The sequence below is a fragment of the Culicoides brevitarsis genome, chromosome 3 (genome assembly GCF_036172545.1).
Source record: "Culicoides brevitarsis isolate CSIRO-B50_1 chromosome 3, AGI_CSIRO_Cbre_v1, whole genome shotgun sequence".
In the NCBI taxonomy this organism is placed as follows: domain Eukaryota; kingdom Metazoa; phylum Arthropoda; class Insecta; order Diptera; family Ceratopogonidae; genus Culicoides; species Culicoides brevitarsis.
In genome coordinates, this window is record NC_087087.1 from 23,373,448 (window position 1) to 23,394,125 (window position 20,678).

General features: G+C 32.5%; 1 protein-coding gene across 1 annotated transcript; it reads left to right on the forward strand.

Annotated features, from left to right (window-relative positions):
* The first annotated feature begins 5,569 nt into the window (after nt 1-5,569).
* On the forward strand, nt 5,570-19,713 carry LOC134834156 (uncharacterized). Its single transcript, XM_063848723.1, has 8 exons — nt 5,570-5,696; nt 6,126-6,293; nt 6,352-6,550; nt 6,615-9,353; nt 10,672-12,501; nt 13,910-15,622; nt 16,750-18,714; nt 19,438-19,713. Exons 1-8 carry the CDS (start codon nt 5,631-5,633, stop codon nt 19,503-19,505), a joined length of 8,748 nt encoding a protein of 2,915 aa, XP_063704793.1. The 5' UTR covers nt 5,570-5,630; the 3' UTR covers nt 19,506-19,713.
* Nucleotides 19,714-20,678: the final 965 nt, after the last annotated feature.

The window sequence follows — 20,678 nt, forward strand, 5'->3', positions numbered from 1 at the left end:
CATTCGGTGGACGAATGATGACATGAAATTTAAGCTTTTGTTTATTTTGAAGATTTTTTTTTTTGATAAATCAGAATGAGATAGGATTGACGTCTTTTTAAGTTTGAATTAGCGAAAAAGCGATTTTCAAATTTTTTTAACGGTCATTTTTTTGAATTGACATTTACGAAATTTGGATCTCAAAATGTAAATTTTCGATTATTTTAGATTTTTTAATCAGTAACAGTCTGTTCTAGACTTCTTGAAGCCCATCACAGTCAATATTGTTGTTCAAACATCAAATTGTCTCCATAAAAAGAAAACACTTAACCCGATTATCGACATCGCCATCCATCCATCACATGGCTTTATCATGCAAATATTGAACAAATATTTAGCGCCAACACTCTAAATTGTGCTCAGACAAAGTCAAAATGGATTAGAGAGTGATTTTTGGGGATTTTGTTTGTATAACAGCTTTTATTTATATCCATACAATCAATAAAAAGTGCGACAATTTTATTTTGTTTTTTTCGAAAAGAAACTACGAGACATCAAAAAATTGACGAGTCATGATTTTTTTTATGGCGAAATGATATCCTTGATGATGAATGGCTAAAAATTATATCTTTCCAATTCGTACCACGTTATTTATGTCAATCAGTATAATGATGTGGAGTTGATGAGATGTGGATGCAAGCAGTGATGACGTCCGAAACTGGTAAGTGAATTAAAACTGCGCAATAAAACAAGAATTTGTGAATTTGGATGCGGATTGGGAATGGTCACGTGACTTAATAAATAAATAATTTTTTGTAAAAAATGGCAATAATTTAAAGATGATGAAAAAATTTCTTTTTTATTTTTTTAGCTACTTAGAAAAAGGTTTCCTTTTAAGGAAACGATTTCCGTAAGAAGCTTTTGGAAAAAAAATCAATCAATAATTTTACACACGTGGTCCTTGTAGAAGAATCCTTATCAATTTTTTTCAAACATTTAGAGTAGTGGCTTTTGATTCGTTCTTTAAAAATATTTTTTTAAACCCTACGGTTTGAAAAAGAATAATTTTAACTCCTAAAAAGTTGCTTTAGTTATTAAAAAAAATAAAAAATAATTATTTCTAAAAATAGAAATTTTCGAAAAAAATAAATTTAACCACGTGATTTAATATTTTCATCTAAATTTTAAAATTAAATATCTAATTTGAGCCAGTTTAGTTGAGGTTTAGGTGTCTGTCATGCACATGGAAGGTCTGCCATGTTCAACAAGCCCCAGAGAGGATAAATCCATCGTTAAGTTCATAAAAAACAACCGTTTAAGTTAACATCAGCCATAAAAGATGACATGAACCTTCAAGTGTCAACTCGAACAATAAATATGCGACTTCAAGATGCCGAAATTTTTTAACGTCACCCAGTGAAAAGGAACGTCCTTTCTAACGATGAATCCAAAATTTAATTTGATCAGAAGCGATAGAAACGTTCGAGCTTAGTACCATGTAAAAAAACGACTAAATGTACAATATTTTCAACAGACTGTCAAGTTTGGTGGAGGGACATGTAATGGTCTGGGGATGTTATTCTGGTCAACAAATTGGCTCAATTCACAAAATAAACGGTATGTTCCAATGATCCAGAATCCATTGATCGATTTGTGTACAGACATATTTAAAAAACGTCATGTTGCCTTACGTTGAGTGGAATCTGCCCCTGCAATGGGTTTTCCAGCAGAATAATGATCCAAAACACACGTCTAATTGTGCTTGGTTTCAGGAAGAGAAAATCACGGTTTTGGAGTTGCCTACAAAAACTGAAGCTGAAATTTTCGAAAAGACACTGGAAGAACAATAATAACCTAAAATATAACACATCAAAATTTCTATTTCTTAAGTTAATTAGAATCTTTTAAATGACGTTTTAATTTTTATGTTTACTCGATAAAAAAAATATGAGCCCCTCACAGTTGATTACCAAAGTCGTGATCTTGCTCTTAATTTTAATGTCAACACGTAACAAGGACCTCTAAACAACAATTATCATAAATTTGATAATTGATCGATGTAAAAATTCACATTACAACACAAAGGTTTCTGTTTATTTCAGCAATGTAACATCATCATCGTCGTGTGGTATCGAAACTCGTATATGAAGCAGATTGCTGCCTTGTTGTCTAGATGAGTTGACGTACTTGAAAAGTGTCCGAATGTGTATCGCGATCAAAAACCCATAAAAATACAAAAATAAAAACAAAAATGAACAAAAATTTGAATGTATTTGAAACAACTTTTTTTTTTGCTTGGTGGTTTGAATCATCTTTTAATAACCTGCTTGAGTGCGTTATTTATTACCAATAAAAATAATAATCAATACAAAATCCATAAAGTGGTAGTCGTCGATGGATTTTAAATAAATTTTAATGGAAAATCACTTGGAACATGAGCGTCGTCAGTTGTCAGCTTAGTGCTGCTGCGATGCTATGTGGAAGTGATATTGAAGCAATAACTCATCATCATAAACATTAAAATTGATGATTAAATGCGAATGATAAAAAAAAATAAAATGTCCAAAGAAATTGTAAATCATTTTTCTCGTTTTTTTTTTATCAAACCAAACTTGTTTGTCTTCGGAAACAGTTTTGTATGTATTTTTCGTACATCATTTTTTTTTGTATTTTTTTGATGATGAATTTTTATTGTTTCATCTCGCACACACACAGTATTTTTGGCTAAATATTCAGCTACTTTGTAACAGTGTGATGTAGTGTTTGTTAGAAAAAAAGCAGGTTTGTCTCCGGCTTTTTATATTTATGTTTTTTTTTTGTCTGTTTTATTATAAAGTGTTTCAAGAAGAAGATGAATTTACCCAAAAATATTCATTCATTCAGTTTGTGTAAAAACTTCATCGCGACAAGTTTAACAAAAGTTTTTCGCTTTGCTGATACTATTGCCAACCAGTTCGGATTTTTTTTTCTTCAAATATTTGTTGAAAAAAATTATGATTTTGGACTAATTTTTGTTATTTTTTTTTTGTCGTTCGTCAACGGTTCACAACATCAAACAAGTTTCGATTCCTTTGCGGATAAAATGCCTTCCATTGACGTCGCTACAAAAAAACTGTGGAATCTTTGTGGTGGTGTGCAAAAAAGTCACGTTTACAAAATTACCAATGTTATAAAAATTGGACGTTAATTGAAACTTGAAACAAGACCTAGAAGTGTGTTAAGGTGTTAACGAAAAAACAAAGAAAAATTAAAATTATATAAAAAGCTAAAAAAAATCACTTTTCGAAAAAAAAAGTTTTGCAACATTAAAACAAAAGCAAAAATTGACAAAAAATGTTCAAAATATTTTGTGTGGTGCTACTTTTGTTGACCTGTCTCAGTGCAAGTCTCTGCGGGGAGTTTTGGAAAGGTAAAAGGATAAATCGCGCGATAATAAAAGTGGCTTGACGTCATGATAAAATAAAATAAATAATAAAAAAATATTTTTTTAAAAATAAATTTTTGGGATAAAAAATTATTCAATTAAATTTTAATATATTATTTAATATTTTTTTTCTAAAAATAAAATATATTTAATTTTTAGGAAGAATATTAATTTATTTTTTTTTTAATTTTATTCAATAAAATATTTTTATTTAAAAAAAATCACAAACAAAATAAATTCTTTGAAACAAAAAATAATTGAACATTTTTATTTTTGATTAAAAAATATTAAATAAATTTGATAAAATATAAATTTGGTAAAAATATTTTGTTTAAAAAAATAATTTTGGCACAAAAAAATATTTATATTTTTTTTTTAAATATTTAATTGTTTTTTTTTAATTCTTGACAAAAAAAATTAAACTAAAATTTATTTTAGGCCATGAGGACATTTGCTTCCACAACGTTGGCTTCTACCCATCGCCCAAGTGTCGCATCAAATGCTTGAAGGAAAAACATTATATTGCCGGATGTGATAATCTCGGACGTTGCTTTTGCGTAAAAAAATCCGTAAAACCAATCAGTCTCGAAGAATAAAGAACAAAAAAAAATTAGGATTAAGTTTTTGTAAATATTTTTCAAAACAAACAAAAAAAAAAAAAAATAAAATAAATAGAGTAAGTTATATGAGCGCAAGAATTATCAATAAATGAGCTGTGTAAAAAATATGTGATTGTATGAGGAAGATATCGAACAAAAATTGTATACAAAATTAAATTTATAAGTTTTTTTTTTACTTTTTGTGAATAATAACAAAAAAAAAATAACCATCGACTGTTAAGATTAATCATTTATTACTAATAATCTGTAATAAAATAATAATAAATTTGATAAAATATGACTTTTTTTTGTAATTTTAATATTTTCTGGTTTTTGTAGCTGAGAAAAAACAACTTTCTAAACACTTTTGATTCTAGATCCAGAAGATAAAGCAAACAAAAAAAAATTAATTTGAATTTTTTTCGATGAATAGAATTAAAAATTGACATAAATACGATTTATTGTGCTTTGATTGGCATTTATTACTCTATCATGGCATTTAAAAGCCATCATCAACAGAGTGTTAAAATATGGGAGTTTATAAATAAAAATGACAAAATTTTTGCCAAAATTTTTATTTGTTTTTTTTCGTTTCATTTGTGTTTGTGTTAAATGGCTTGGATTTCTCTGGTGGTTGCTGATGATGGCAAGTGAAAAATTTTGGAGGCTCACATTTCAAAAATAAAAAAAAAAATAAAAATAAATAATTTTTCTGTAAAAAAAATCTAAAATTTTTCATTAGTAACGGGAAAAACAAACTCCCTGATTTCCAGGTTTGCAAAATTTATGACTTAAACTTAAGTTTAAACAAAAAGGATATTTTGACTTAAGTTTAAGAATCAGTTGGAATGAGTCTTAAGTCAAATATTTTTGGATGATTTGAAGAAACATTTTTTTTAATTTAAAACGAAAATTGCAGAGTTAAAATACTTTAAGCCAAAAGAAAACTTATTTGCAATTAAATTTAATTAAGTCAAAAATTAAAAACTATTTAAGTTTTCTTAAGTTAAAGTCGTAAGTCAATTAAATACAAATTAAAAACTTAATTTTTAAAAATTAAGAAAATTAAGCTTTTTAAGAGATAAGTTAAGTCAAGAATGAAAATTTATTAAAAAAAAATTAAAACCTAATTAAAACAAAAATAAATCTTTGGAAAAAATTATTTTATAGTTTTGACTTAAGAAAACTTTAATTAATTTTATGAATTTATATTTTAGATTTTTAAGCCAAAAATTAACTTTTTTTTTGACAAATTAAATTTTCAAATTTTACTTTTAAGTTTTCTTTTGACTAAAAATGTTTTCAATCCTGAAAATTTGTAAATTAAGTCAAAAAATCTGACTTAAGTCAAACTTAATTGACTTAAACTGAAGCTTAAGACTTAATAAGTTACGGCTTATCAATTTCATTCGTCTCAGATCATATGTGTACTGTATTCCGACGAATAAAAAATTCCGGGCGTGGGTTGTGAACCGGACGAAAGCTGCGCTGCAGGTTTTTATCCGATTACAACCCACACCCGTAGTTTGTTGCTCGCTGGAATACAGAAGAAACTCGTATAACTCGTACAACCACGTACAGCAACGTACGGAGTAGAAATGAAAACACAAAAATAAATTGGCAAAAAAATGGAAAAAAGCAAGCCAAAACGTTCGGTTAGCCCCGAAACGGAGCTGAAACTATCCAACTACAAGGTAAGCATCGCGCATCAGTCAAAGTCCCACCAAAATACTCGAGAAATCCGTAAATTCTGACAGAATGAAAAAAGGTCATAAAAACTATGCCCATTGTGGTTTTTCTCACTTTTTGTCGTTTTTCGAGTACTTTACGGGACCAAAATACGACAAAACAGCATCAAATCACGTCGCGAACTCAAAAAAACCAAAATTATCGAAAACTGAGCGGAATTTCGATGGATTTCAAACATTGGCATCGTCGATGTTTTTATCTCGGGCAGTGTCGGCCATTGAATCCGCAATCAAAGTCACGAATTCACTTCCCTTTAACCTTTACGAGATAATTTTTGCATGTCCTTTTATGTCTGAAAGTTATTTTTTTGCCAAAATCTCAACCAAAAACCGGATTTTTGATGAAAATTCATAATTTTTCTCTTTTAATTACAGAAAAGCATACAAATTATGGATAGCATTTCCATCAGCTACACAGACAAATTTCAATTGTTGAAGAAGATGTGGTCGAATGGAGGACTGCTCGTGGAAAAATGCAACAAAACAGCATCGGAAAATGTTTTCAAGACACTCCTGAACAAAACGTACCCCATTGTGTTAGTGGTAAGTGATGAAAATTGCATTTAACGAGAACTTTTATTACATTTTTTGCGTGTTTTAGGGCGAATGGAGTGACATCCCGTGCGAGGAGCGCCAACACTTGCGAACTCTCATGGAAAAATGCATCGCCAATAGTGTGGTCGATAGCGAAGTAGTAGAAAAATGTAAATATTTATTAAAAATTCTCGATGATCCGTGGTTTGCGGACACAGCACTTGCGAAAATTTTGCAAGCTCATCCGAAATTGACACCTGATGAGGGTAAAAAATATTTTTTTTTATTTTCAAAGAGAAAAAAAATTAAATTTTAATATTTTTCTTGTAGAACGCGAGTTTCACAACAACGAAATGGGGCCTATGATGCTGATCCGACTGCAAAAACTTTGTGATACAAATTGTGAGGAACTCGCGCTAAACTATTCCGAGTCGTGTCTCCGATGTATCCGCGAGGATGTCGAAGAATTTAGCACCTTGCGGACACATATTTATGACCAGAACCTTGCGATGCTCGTGAGTCTCGATAAAACGGACGAATTCATGCAAAAAGTCGAACAGCTGACGAGCGACAATGCAAAAGAATTCATCAAGCGATACACTTCCAAGACGCCGCCGCCATTTCCGTGCTCGGCGGAGATGAAAGCGAATCTCCGGAAAGCCGCTGCAGTCGTCGCCTCAATTCTCCTCGCGAAAACCATCAAAGAGCCCATTCACGGTGCCAAGGAAAAAGTCGTCACGTACCTCACGGTGCTCCGTGAATGGCTAACTTTGCATCAGCACGCCGAAAATTTAAAGGAACTCGTGCATAATGTGCTTGCCGGCGCCATTAGTAGTCAACATCTCTACTATTGCTCGAAAATTATCGAACGCATGGATTTGCGACATTTGGCCATCGAGGTGCACATTCGCGGCATCACACAAAACATCAACGAAATCGAGACGAAAAAGTACGATGGTGACGTGACAGCGGAGGAAATTCTCAAGCTCGAGAGTAACATGGCGACGCAATATATGCGCTTGGCCGAGATGTTCTATGATAATGAACACGTGAAGCGCGAATGTTATCTCACGGCGTTTAGTCTTAAGCCCCATTCGGAGATTTTCGAGCATGTCAAAAGGAACCGAATCATTCGCGAGGACGAAAACGACTTTAACGCCGACGATTTTAAAAGTATCGAGTGCACGCACGTCGTCGTGAACGCAAATTCGTCCGTTTCGAAAGTTTTTTGCAAGTACTGCGGCCAATACCGGAACTCGGATGACGCGGAACTCGTCAAATCCTGCGAAATTCTGCTCACGAAGGAAAATTTAGCAAACGTTCCGGCGAGTTTTCACGACGATTTGGTCATTCTCGTGGAATCGCCGCGCATTAAGCAACTTTCGTGGAGCATGTCGTGGCACGAGCTCGAAATGAACTGCCAAAAGTTGATGGACGAGGAGCGGAAACTCAAGTTGACGAGTAATCAGCTCGTAAATGCCAATGACCAGTTGCAATATATCGATCTGGATTACAGTTTGTTCATCCATTTGCCCGAAGCGGAGATTCCGGGCGGCATTGAGAAAGGTTACGAGCAATTTTTGGCCAGCAGTGATACGGAAAGTGACTCCGATGACGACGAACCATCAAAGCCGGTCAAGCAAGAAGCGAAAAATTTCGATAAAAAGTCAATAAATTACTTTGAGAGCTCCGACGACAGTGACGACGATTACCGGATGTTGCGTCGGAAGAAGGGAAAATCCAAGGGAGGTCAAAAAAGAGACGAAAATTTCACACCGTCACGACGAACGTCGAGCATAAGACCGAAATACATCGACAAATCAAAAGTTCATGTGCCACCAAAGAAGCGGATTCATCGCAGTATGAAGAAGAAATTCGAGTTTGATTACAAGGATCCGCATGCCCGTTTCTACATCACGTGTCGCAAAGCCCAACTTGACATCAAGAAGCAGCGGGTGCGACTTTTGCAGAAACGTGATGGAAAATTCTTCTACGAATTTTTGAAAGAAGCTCAAATCAAGAAACCCTTAAGCGAGGATTTGGTTCGCAAAAACATCCATAAACTCTCGTTGTTATCACGCTATAATAAACGGGACAAATCTGAGCGAGACAAAATGGAACGTCCTGGTCGTCAAACAAAGTCAAAATTGCTGTTTTCGTCAGGAGTGACGGCAATTGTCAATCTTAATGGAAGTATCACGTGCGAAAAAGGAGAAAAACGGAAACGTCCTACCAAGCCGCCATCGACAAATTCAACGGAAATTGAATCTGAATCAAAAACCGGTGAAACTGCTGAAGGAAATTCCGATGGAACTGCAAAAATCAAGAAACCTCCGAGAAAATCTGAAGGAAATTCCGTGGAAATCGGTCCAGATGGACTTCCTGTGGTAAAAACGAAGCGTTCTGTGAAACCCAAATTAGGAGACGATGGACAACCGTTGACAAAACCCGTGCGACGAACAAAGCCAAAAGAGAAAAAACCCGAAGGAGATGCAATTCCCGATGATTTAAGCTCCAAACTCGAGGCTGCCGAAATTTTAGCGCAGCTTGGAAATGCCACAGCCGCTACACCAGCAAAAATTCAAAATCTCAAAACGAAAATTTTCCTCGATCGTAAGGTTCTGGCGGAGCACAATGGCGTCACGGAAGACCGCACTTCGGTCGATACGAAAGACGATCAACTTAGTGACTCGAATTCGCGCGGTCGAGGACGTCCAAAGGGAGCAAAGAACAAAGTTAAGGTAGATGCGGATGGAAATCCGCTTCCGAAACCGCTGAGAAAGCCGCACAAGAGCCGATTGTCGAGCGATACAATTTCCGTCAGTAGTTCAGACGTGTCAACGCTGCGAGCGTCAATTTCGAGTGTAGCTTCGATGCAAATTAATGGCGGATTTGAAGAGATAAAGACTGAGCCAATGGAAATCAAAAAGGAAGAGGATGACTCGGAGCCGCCAGCGTTGGAGTTGATGGCGTCTCCCAAGAGGAAATCGTGTGAGCTGAGTGCCGATGAGGCGGGAACGAACAAAAAAGTCGCTGTTGAGGCGCGGAATGGGGAAGGAACGCCAAAACGTGAGTAGTTTTTATATGATTAAATTTTTGTTTCAAAAATTATTTTGTTTGTTCAAATTTTTCAAAAATTAAAAGTTCAAAAGCCTCAAAAATATTAAGTTTTCATAGAAATTACCTTTTAGAAGGATTTTTAGAAATTATAATTTAGAAAAATTATTTATTTTGATATATTTTTAACTTTTTTTTTTATAATTTTCAAATAATTTTCTTTAATTAAAATAAGTAATTCTGACATCAATTTTTTTTTTGTTTTTTTTTGAATTTTTATTTTATTTTTAAAATATCATTTAATTAATTTTAAGAGTTTGATTAAAGTCCTTTTTTTGAAGCCATTCTTAAGTTCAACAAACTGCCAAATAATGACTAAAAATATTTTCCAGTTAATTTCAATGATTTTAATTAAAACAAAAAATTTATTTTAATAATTTTTTTAAAATTTTCCAAAGTTTTTTTTTTATTTTTAGTTTTTTTTATTTTTTTAGGCCGCTCCAAATAAAAATCAAAAATAAAGTTCAAAATTTAAAAAAAATGGGGGGGGGGCAAAATAAAAAAAAAGTTTTGAAATACTATTTTCATACCAAATGACAAAATTTTATCAATTTTTGAGCGTTAAATAATATTTTTGATGTTTTTTTACTATTCACTTTAAAATTTGCTTATTTAAAATAGATTTCAGAATATTTCATATTAAAAATTAAAGAAAAAAAATTCATAAAAAATAACTGTCAAAAAATTTTGAAAAAAAAAAATTTAATAATTTTATGAAAAATATTTTTAGAGAAGAAAATTCATGATAAAATATGATTTCCAAAACAAAAATTTGAATAAATTGAAAATTTTTTAAAATTTTTTTGAAAATTTCTTGAAAAATTATGAAAATACACCCAAAAACGGTAATTTTTGATGAAATTTTTACTTTTTTTTTTATTTTGCCCCATTGGATTTTCGACTTTTAAAATGGGGCATCGGACTTTAATTTTCAAACTTTAAAAAATAACAAAAGCATTTATTTTCACATTAGAAAAATAAAATAAACCAATTTTTAAAATATTATTATTAAATTTTTTAATTCTTAATTTTATTTCAAATCTTAAATTTTTATTTTTTAATTTGATATGATCTGAAATATATGTTTAAATACATTTTAATCAACTTTAAAATAACAAAATAATTAAAGAGAAAAAATTAAAATTATTTATTTTATATGAAAAAGTATTTCAAAACATATTTTTTTTTTATTTTTATTACTTTTTGGTTTCATTTTCTGAGATAAAAAATTTAAATTAAATTTTTATAAATTTTTTTCTTTTAATTGCAGCTCGAAACCCGAAAGACGACTATGTTGGATTAACTCCAGAACAAAAGCGAGAGCTGCGATTGTCAAAGAGGCGTGAATACGATCGAAAAAGACGTGCAAAACTTCGCGAGATGAAAATTGTGGCTAATATCGCATCAGGCACGTCTCAAAACTCCTCGAATGCCAAACCAAAAGCCGTCAAATCTGCACCAAAGGAGAAAAGTCTTCCTCCAGCACCCCTAGATGCTGGCAGCAATTCTTCAGTCAAGCTTGAAGTCACAATTCCTGAGTTACCAACAGAATCCGCGAAAAAAGTCGTCCCAAAATCGCGTTCTTCGACTCCAAAGCCATCAACCGAGGCATCATCTGCTCTTGATTTCGAATCTCTCATCGATGTGCAAATTGTTCATACATCAAGTGCAGCCAACAAACGCTTGACACGCAACAGCAGTCGCTCAAACAGCCCAAAGCCGTCAAAGAACAACCTTCCATCGCATCTCATCCAAACCGTGAACTACTCATTCACGGCACATCGCTACACCGACACGAGCGGCTACAAAAAACGCTACGCCAAATTCGTGAATTACGCAAAATCGTGCGTTTCGCCCTCGAAAACGGACAAATTGTCGTTCAACGAGCTGCGATCCATCAAAGATGCGTTAAACGAAGAATGGACAGACGAAGATCGCGTCGAATTGGAACAAATGATGTCCCGTTATTGGTACGACATTCATCCGTGCTTGAAGATTAAGAACGAAAGTCAGATTTTGGAACGTCGTGACTACGATTCGAGCGTCAATAACAGCAAAAGTGACAGTCACAAGTCGAAAAATGTCGTCAAAGCGATGATCCGCAGAGATTATTTGCCGAAAAAGAACAACTCAATGACGCGCGGCAACGACGAGAACGAGTTTTTTCGGAACGAGCGTCTTATGAAATCAGCTGAGAGTGGCGAGACTGAATTTTTTCTCAATAATTTGATGGAGCAAATGCCCAAAAGTGACGTTAACGACAAGAAAAATCATAAAAATCGTTTTTGCAAGGTGCTAAAGTACGAAGTTGACACACGCAATGTCCCGCAAAATGAAGATCCAAAGAAAAATGTGACAAAAAGCGATGAAGAAGTCAAAAATTACTTGATCGCAACGGTTCCTGGAATGGTAGATTTCGAATTTTTCGAGATGCCGGAACAGGAAAGGAATACAATTGTCGAGATAGTGCACGTAAAGTCAGATATGAGTGCAAAAAGTTCATCTGACGACTCGTCATCATCATCAGCACCCGCAACTTCGGGCAGCTCAAATCAAAATTCTAGTCAACAAGAGAAAAAAGACGTGAAAAAGGCGCCGACTCAGGTGACAGCGCATATTCAACGTGTTGGGCATCCCATTCAGATCTCAAAGGCATCCACGTCAACGAGTGTTAACGAGGCAAATCGTCCGAAATATCTTCTGCAACGAACAGTGACGACGGCAACTCCTTCATCTTCAGCTGCTTCGACGTCAGGTGTTAAAAATCAAACTTTAATTAATGTTTTGTCGCATCAAGTTTTAGTTCCCGGCACAAAAACAGGCAATAAAATTACTGTGACGAACGGTGCAGGAGGTTCTGCGGGAGCTCCCGTGATTTTGAATAATTTTAAACAAGCGGGTGCGCAAACACCGACAAAAATTGTTAAATCGTTCCCGCAAAATTGGACGTTGTCGCCGTCAATTACGACAAATGCAGGCTCAAGTCCTGTTACGGTCAGTACGGTGAATAGTAGTCAAGCGAATTCGCAACATTTGCTGCAAATTTTGAATTCGCCACCGAATGTCAGGAAGAATTTGACGATAACGCAACAGACTTCAGGTGAGATTTTTTTTAATTAAATTCTAAAATAGAAAAAAATTAAATAAAAAATTAAAAAGTATTTTATTTTATTGAAAATTAAAAAAAAAATTTTTTTAAAAAAAATAAAATTTTAAAAAAAAATTTAAATTTTTTCTTTTTTTTTAAATTCAATGGGGCAAAATAAAAAAAATTAAATTTCATCAAAACCGGCGATATTTTTTTTTTTAAATTTTTAAAAATTTTAATTTTTAAAAAATTTTTAAAAATTAAAATTTTTATAAGAATAGAAAATTTTTCAAAAATTCAATATTTTTCAAAAATTCAAAATTTTCAGTAAATTTTAAAAAATTACTTTCTCAAAATTTAGAGCATTAGGCCGTAAAAACATCTAAAAATTTGAAAGACCAAAATTTGTTTTTTATTCCCAAAACATTTTGAAAAAAATGGGACAAAAACAAAAAAAATTTGGAACAATTTGAAAATTAAAAAAATTAAAACGAAAAAAATTAAAAGAGAAAAAATGATTAAACTTTTTTTTTATAGATTTTTTATTAAATTAAAACCGGCGATGATTTTTTTTTTTAAATTTTTAAAAAATCAAATAAAATATTAAATTAAATTTTAAATTAAAATTAATTTTATCAAAAATAAAAATAAAAATTTTTCAAAATTTATTTTCAGTAAAATAAAAAATTTTTTCAAAATTTAGGCCGCTCCAAATTTTTTTCGAACTTTTTGTCCCAAAAACTTTTTTTCAAAAATAAGGGGGGGGGACAAATAAAAAAAAAAAATTTGAAATACTTTTTCATACAAAATGACAAAACAAATTAAGAAAAATAATTTTTTCATTAATGAATATTTTAAATTTTTATTGATCAGGTGAATTGAGATTTGATAGTTTAAAATTGATCTCAAAGTATTTTAAGCCAATTTTAAGTTAAAAATTTAAACAAAAAAATTTCATAAAAATAACTGTCAAAAATTTTTGAAAAATAATTTTTTTGAAAAAATTTTTAGAAGAAAATTCATGTTAAATTTCGTTTTTCAATACAAAAATTCTTAAAAAATGGAAAAAATTTAAAAAAAATTTGAAAATTTTTTGAAAAAATATGGAAAAAGGCTAAAAAATGGTCAATTTTGATGACATTTTTAACTTTTTTTTTATTTTGCCCCATTGGATTTTCGGCTTTTGAAATGGGGCATGGGACAAAAACATAGAAAAAAATTTGGAGCGGCCTTATGATTTTTTTTTAAATATTTTTTAATTTGAAATGCTTCAATAATATTTGGTATCAACAAAAAAAATTAAATAAAATAAAACAAAAGAAAAATATTCAAAAAATATTGATAATTATTTTTTAAAAAAATTGTTCTTATAAAAAATTTTGTGGAATTTTTTTTTAAACTTTTTTTTTTTTTATTTTAGGCAAAGATGACCAAAACCCAAAACCAACAAACTCCAACAACGGCGTTGTTCAATTCATTTGCAAAACTGATGGAAAAATGATCCACTTAACTCCCATAAACAACGTTCTGCAACAATCATCGGACTCAACGCAGCCCGGACAGAGCATCATTCTCAACAGTTTGCTGAAAAAACCAAAAGAAGAAGATCAAGATGACGATACGACCGCTCCTCGTTCCGTTTACGAAGAAAATTACGCGAATTTCATTCGTACAGCTCCAAAAACACAACAGCAAGTTGGCCAAAAACCCATCCAAGTTGTCGTTTCCGGCGCTAGTGGCACTCAATTCTTGCAACAAATCGGTCCTGGTAACCAATTGATACTACAAAATAACAAAATTGTCGCTGCTACAACTTCGGGTCTTCCGAAATTCAATCAAGTCTTTGGGAAAACGGTGACAATGTACCAACAATCAGCGGGAAATAACGAAATTAGTGTTGCGGATGGCAAAAAAGACTTGCTCGTGGACAAGAAGCAACAACAACACATAATTGTTCAAACAACATCTGCCACGGGAGCGACGCAAAACATCTTAATTCACAACAAAACGGGTCGCGCACAACTTTTGCAAACGCAACCATTGCAAAAAAGCGAAGGACAACCTTTGAAATTGCTAACGACGACGCAACAAGGAACGGCAACTGCATCTACGTCAAGTAACGACAGTCCTTTACGAATTTCGGTACCTTTGATTCCTCGATCGCAACAAAGTATGAGCATTGGTCAAACGAGAATTGTTCGTCCGATCATCCAACTCGCTCCAAATGTCATAAAAAGCGAAACTGGTCAAAATGTGATTGTTACTACGACACCGCGACAGCGTCTTGTGCAAAATCCGAATATACGGGTGGAGAATTTGCTGTTGGCTCAATCGTCACAAGCGCCGGCAACAACTCCCACCACCTCGACGACGACTCAAAGTGGCAAAAATGTCGACACTTCGACGCTCGAGCAGCTCCGTGAGTTCGATATGGTGCTCGAACAAGTCAAAGAACGTTCCGTGACTTCGGTTCCATCGTCGCCGCAACCCGCACAAAGTCCTGCAAGACCGAATCAAGTGACCGTCATCAATCACGTCAAGGCAAGTGCATCATCGAGTGTCTCCTCGAGTCCCCAACAACAACAACAAATAATTTACACCACGGCTCAAGGAACGTCCGTTTTGCAAAAAGTGAATTTCGCGTTTTTACAACAACAACAACAACAGCAATCGGGTCAAGCAACGCAAAAATCCTCGCCAAGTCCGTCGCTCGGAACTCCCTTGATGGTTGTCACAAATTACAATCCGACGCCTGCCATGTCCCCGGCTTTGAGTGTCACTTCGCAACTCAGCTCGCCAACACGTTCGTTATCGTCCGTCAAGAGTTTCAGCACGAAGCCCATAACGCAAAGTATTGCGGCGAAACCAAAAACGATGCACAGTCCCGGAAGTGCTTCGTCTTCGTCGAAAACGTTGACGCCAAAGTCGAGTCCGTTGCCAAAGCCGATACAAAAACCGCAGGAAGATGAGCAAACTGTACAGCGGATCTATGATATTTTGGCTGAATATGCCGAGCAATTGCGCAATTCGCCAGATTTGAATAATAAACCGGCTCCGCGGCGACGTAGCAATCCGCCAACTAATCCGGCAACGCCCTCGAATAAGAAGAAAAAGTCGGGGAAGAAGTATCAAGGTAAAAATTTTAATTTTTTTTTAATAGAAAAGTGCAATTCTCAAATTTTTCTCGCTGATTTTTTGCGAAAATTAAATTAACGGCTAATTTTTAGAGTTAAAAATTTCATGAATGAACCTAAAATTATCAAAAATTGTTAAAAAAATAGAATTTTAAAAACTTTGTTAGTTTTTGAAAAAAGTTGTTAAAACCCCTTCAAATGATACCTAAAAATTTTGTCCAATGCCTCAATTTCAAATTTAAAAACTGGATTAGGTCATTAAAAATTTCATATTACTCTCAAATTTTGATTAAAATGGTCGATTTTACGTCATTTTTAGATTTTTTTCTTAAATTTCTAAAGTAAAAAATTTTAATTTGTTTTAAATTAAATTGATTTTTTTTTTAATTTTTGTTTTTACAATTTTTATTTAAATTTTAAAAATTTTTTAGGCCGCTCCAAATTTTTTTTGAACTTTTCGTCCCATGCCCCATTTCAAAAGGGCAAAATAAAAAAAAATTGAAAATTTTATCAAAATTGACCGTTTTTTGATCTTTTTCTAAATTTTTTTAAGAAATTTTCATAATTTTTTTTAAATTTTTTCAATTTTTAACAATTTTTTTTATCGAAAAACGAAATTTAACATGAATTTTCTTCTCTAAAAAAATTTTCCAAAAAAATTTTTTTTTTAAATTTTTTGACAGATATTTTTATGAAATTTTTTTGTTTAAATTTTTAACTTGAAATAAAAAAACTCTGAGATCAAAAATTTCAAAAATCAAATAAAAAAATTTTCAAATTTTTAATTTTTAAAATTTTGTTTGAATGAAAAATATTTCATTTTGAAAAAAAGTTTTTGGGACAAAAAGTTCGAAAAAAATTTAGGAGCGGCCTTATTATAAAAAAATGAAAAAAGAATTCAAAATAAAATTTTTCTTTTTAAAATCATTGATTTTTTTTGCTATTTTATTTTTCAAAAAACTCATAAAAAATTTAAAATTTATTTGAAAGTTTAATTTTTAATTTAAATATTTTTTAAATTAATTTTCTTCGAGCTCCAAAATATTAAGAAACAGATTTTTTCAGATTTTACTTGTCCATAAATTTTTTTGCGAATCTAATTTATTTTTTTAAATTTAAATTCCAGGTGGATCCGATGTAAATTCCGACTACGAAGGAAATTTCGAGTCCGAAGACAGTTCTTTGGGTCCCGGAAGCGTAAGTGGCATCCCATCAACGCCCTCCATGAACAATTTTAGTCCGTCAGAGCCCGAACACTCCCTAATGGATGATCAGTCAGACGTCTCCATGGATCAACATCCGAAACCGACGTCATCTTCGTCGCAAGAAAGCGCCATGGAACTCGGAAAATCAACGGTAGCCAAGCAACTCGTGTTCGGCGATGCCAGTAGCGAAAGCAATTCAAGCAACAACAAAGGCATGGTGCTGAAAGAAAGCGCTTTGAACGACGTCATTGCCCAAGCAGGCAAATTAGGGAATAACGCAGCCGTTTTAATGCCCGGAAATTATCTCCTACCGGTAAATTTGCTAAAAAGTGGACGACAAATTGCGATTCTCACATCTGCGAATGGAAGTAAAATTCTCGCAGCGCTTCCCGGAACGAGTAATTCGAAAGAAACATTGCCGACAGACAAAACGGGGAACTCTAAAACGGAACCGCAGCAAGTTTTGTGTCTGCGAACTCTTCCGAATAACGCGACGCAACTCATTTTGAATCCGAATGCGGAAAAACCATCAAATGCTGTTCAAGAAAGTTCGAGCTCGAATCCCGGAACGGCAATAATTATCTCGTCGCCAAAGGGTAAAAAGCGTTATTTGATTAACGATCCCGATTTATTGGCAAAATTGACGAAAGGCGGGGAGCTTTCGAGTGCAGATGTGAAGAAATTGATCGAATTACAGGAAAATCCGGGACAAACATCGGCAACGAGTGTTTCTCAGACGCAGTCAAAGACGCTGCAGATGCACAAACATATCAATAGCAGTAGTAATGGTGACGTAGAGCTAGAAGAAAATCGTCATGACGCACCCATTTCTACGCAATATCAGGGCAAAATCATCCGAAGTGACCGCAAAATTGTCGATATCCAACGAAATTCGCACAATAATCAACAAGCCGCACTGGAACGCGAACTGCGACTACAAAAATCGCTGTCCGAGGAGTGTGAGGACTTGGGAGTGGATGAGCCGGAAGATTTGTTCCCCGAAGCTGGCTTACTTTTCGACAGTTTGGACCCTTCAAGTCAAGAACACGGCATGGGAATTGATACGCCGAAGGAAAAATTGACGCCAATTTTCTTCGCAGACGAAAAACGCGCGAAAAATAGTCCGCAAACGGTCATCTTGAAACACGAGGAAGTCATAAAAGTGGAAAAGAAGACAGAATTCACGTTTAGCAACGATGACAGTAACTTGGGAGCCAGTACGGAAGTCAAAACGGAAGAAAGTAAAGCGAAAGAAGACATGTACGAGTTCAATACGGACGAAAAAAGTTCCGACGACAACACAGATACGGAATATAATCGTTTGTCGCACAAAAAACTCGGTCGATTTAATCATCAACCGCCAATGTTCTCGTACAAACGCAAGAGATCCGCATCGAATGTCGTGTCTCCCGTCAAAAAACGCCCAAAAACGGAACCTGCGGAGACGACAGAGGACGAAAACGACGACATGATCACGATAATCGATCATCACAGCAACGACGGCGAAGATTTGGAAGACGTTATTGACACAAATGTCGTACAAAGTGTCGGCGCAACACTCATTGTCTCCACAGAAAAATCCACGAGTCCAAATACGCGACGCGCATCGACCCGAGGACACGTGAAAAAGAACTGTCCTTGTTGCAAACCGAAGAAAAATACGCAAAATCATGAATCTCCCGTGACACCAAGTCCCGTAATGACGCGAAAACTGCGAGCATCGATCGGATCTCCGTCAGGCAGTTCGACACATTCGTCGTCGTCGCCATCGACAAGTAGCAGTGTTGGCGGCGGAGGACACGAAACCCCAACAACAGCATCGCAACAACCGGAAAGTGTCAGCGGAGGACGGGGACGTGGACGAGGAAGACACGCAAAAGCAACAAGTAAGTTGAGTAAACGCAGATAACTTTGGATGAAGAAACTTAAATTAAGATATTGGTAGAAGGTGCTAATGTATCGCTTTGAAAATCAACTTTCGCATGACAAATAATTAAAAAAAAACGCTTCCATAGACACACTTTCACACAAAAACACACACACGATCACCATTGTTACTAACCCTAAAATTAAAAAAAAAAATAATAATAAAAAAATTAAAAATAATCCAAATTTAAACTAAAAATGAAAATTGAACGGGTGCATGCGCAATATTGATAAGATAATTAAGAAAATTTAATTAATCATTAAATTAAATTTAATTTTACAAAAAATTTACACAATTTACACAAAATTTTAGTTTTCAGAAAAAAAAAACAAAAAAAAAATATCTAATTCGTGAGTGAGATTCTGACACAATATTAACATAAAACTATTTAAAAAAATATTAACCGAAAACTAAAAACCTAAACTTTTGGCAAAAAATCTAACAAAAAAAAAAATTAAAAATGTATAATCATTGTATAAATCTAAAAAAAAAATCATCATTTCATTAAATTTCACTTAACAAAAAAAAAATCAGGTGAAGGATTGCTTGTTTATTAATTTATTCGTACTAATTAATTAATTATTTTAACTAGAATTTTATTTTAATAGTAATTAATTTTTGTACAAAAAAAAGTACAATTTTATTTATTTTATTTTTTATTATTTATATTTAATTTTTACAGCAATTGAATTGTGGAAGCCATCGCCAATTGTTGTGCCAGTACTACGAAATTTAATTCAAGCCTTTTAATTATTTTTATTTTTGGCTATTTTTTTGTATTATTGTGTAATTGTACAAAATTTGAATAAAAAATTGTATTTTTATTAAGATTAAAAAATAATATTTAATTCAATATTAGCTATCGAATAAAACAGATAATAAAAAAAATCAGTATTAAGAAACATACAATAAAAAAATTTCAACAATGTAGAAAAGTTTAAAATTTAATATAAAAATTTTCGTCCTTTTTTTTTTTGTTGAAAAAAATTCAAAAAATTAAAAATAAAAAAAAAATATTTTTTTTAGTGCAAAGTCGGATTCTATTCCTAGTCAATTTTTTTCTTTTTTAAAAATTTTCGACTTTTCGACAAAATCTAAGAAAATAAAAAATTGTTTGATAAGCACCTGCTAAAAATTTTTTTTTCTAGATACCTAAGTAGTTAGCCAAAATTGAAACAAAAAAATGTTGAATGGCCATTGTAATTATAGTAAAAAATAATAATGGAAAATTCATTAAAAAAAATAACCATGATAAAAAAAAACATTAAAATGTAGCAGTACGACATACAAGAAGAAAAAAAATCATAAAATGTACCTAAATAGCTTAAAAAAATGATTAAAAAAATAGAAAATGTAAGGGAACGTAAGTTTAAGATGTTTTTAGCGACTTTCTGTCTGTTCGTGCGAAAGTCTATTTTTTTCTCGTTTTATTTCTCTGGAAATTTGTGTGATTTTATATGTTTAAAGTTGTTAATTTTACTTCTTCATCTTTTATTGTAAAATAATTGATTTTTAGGTATAAAGAATAAAAAAAAAATAATAAGAAGAGAAAAGGATAAGATTGAAATTTTTTGCGTAGTGTTTAAAACAAGAAATAATAAAATAAATGAAATCAATGTTGTTTCCTCTTAAAATTTTGTTTTAATTTTTATTAAGTAATTTGGCTTCAATTAATTTAAACATATTTTTCTCTGAAAGAATTATTACTAAATAAAATTATTTTTTAAAAAAGAAAAATTTTACACAAAAATTAACGCAAGAGTGAATGAATAAATTTTCTTTGAAAAAATCTTTCGAAACATCCACCGTTGATTTTTTTTCTTCAAATTGAGAAAAGTTATTTTAAGTAAATTAATAAAAAATTATTTTTGAAATATTTAAACAAATTAATTTAATTTAAATATTTTTTTAATTTTGTTAAAA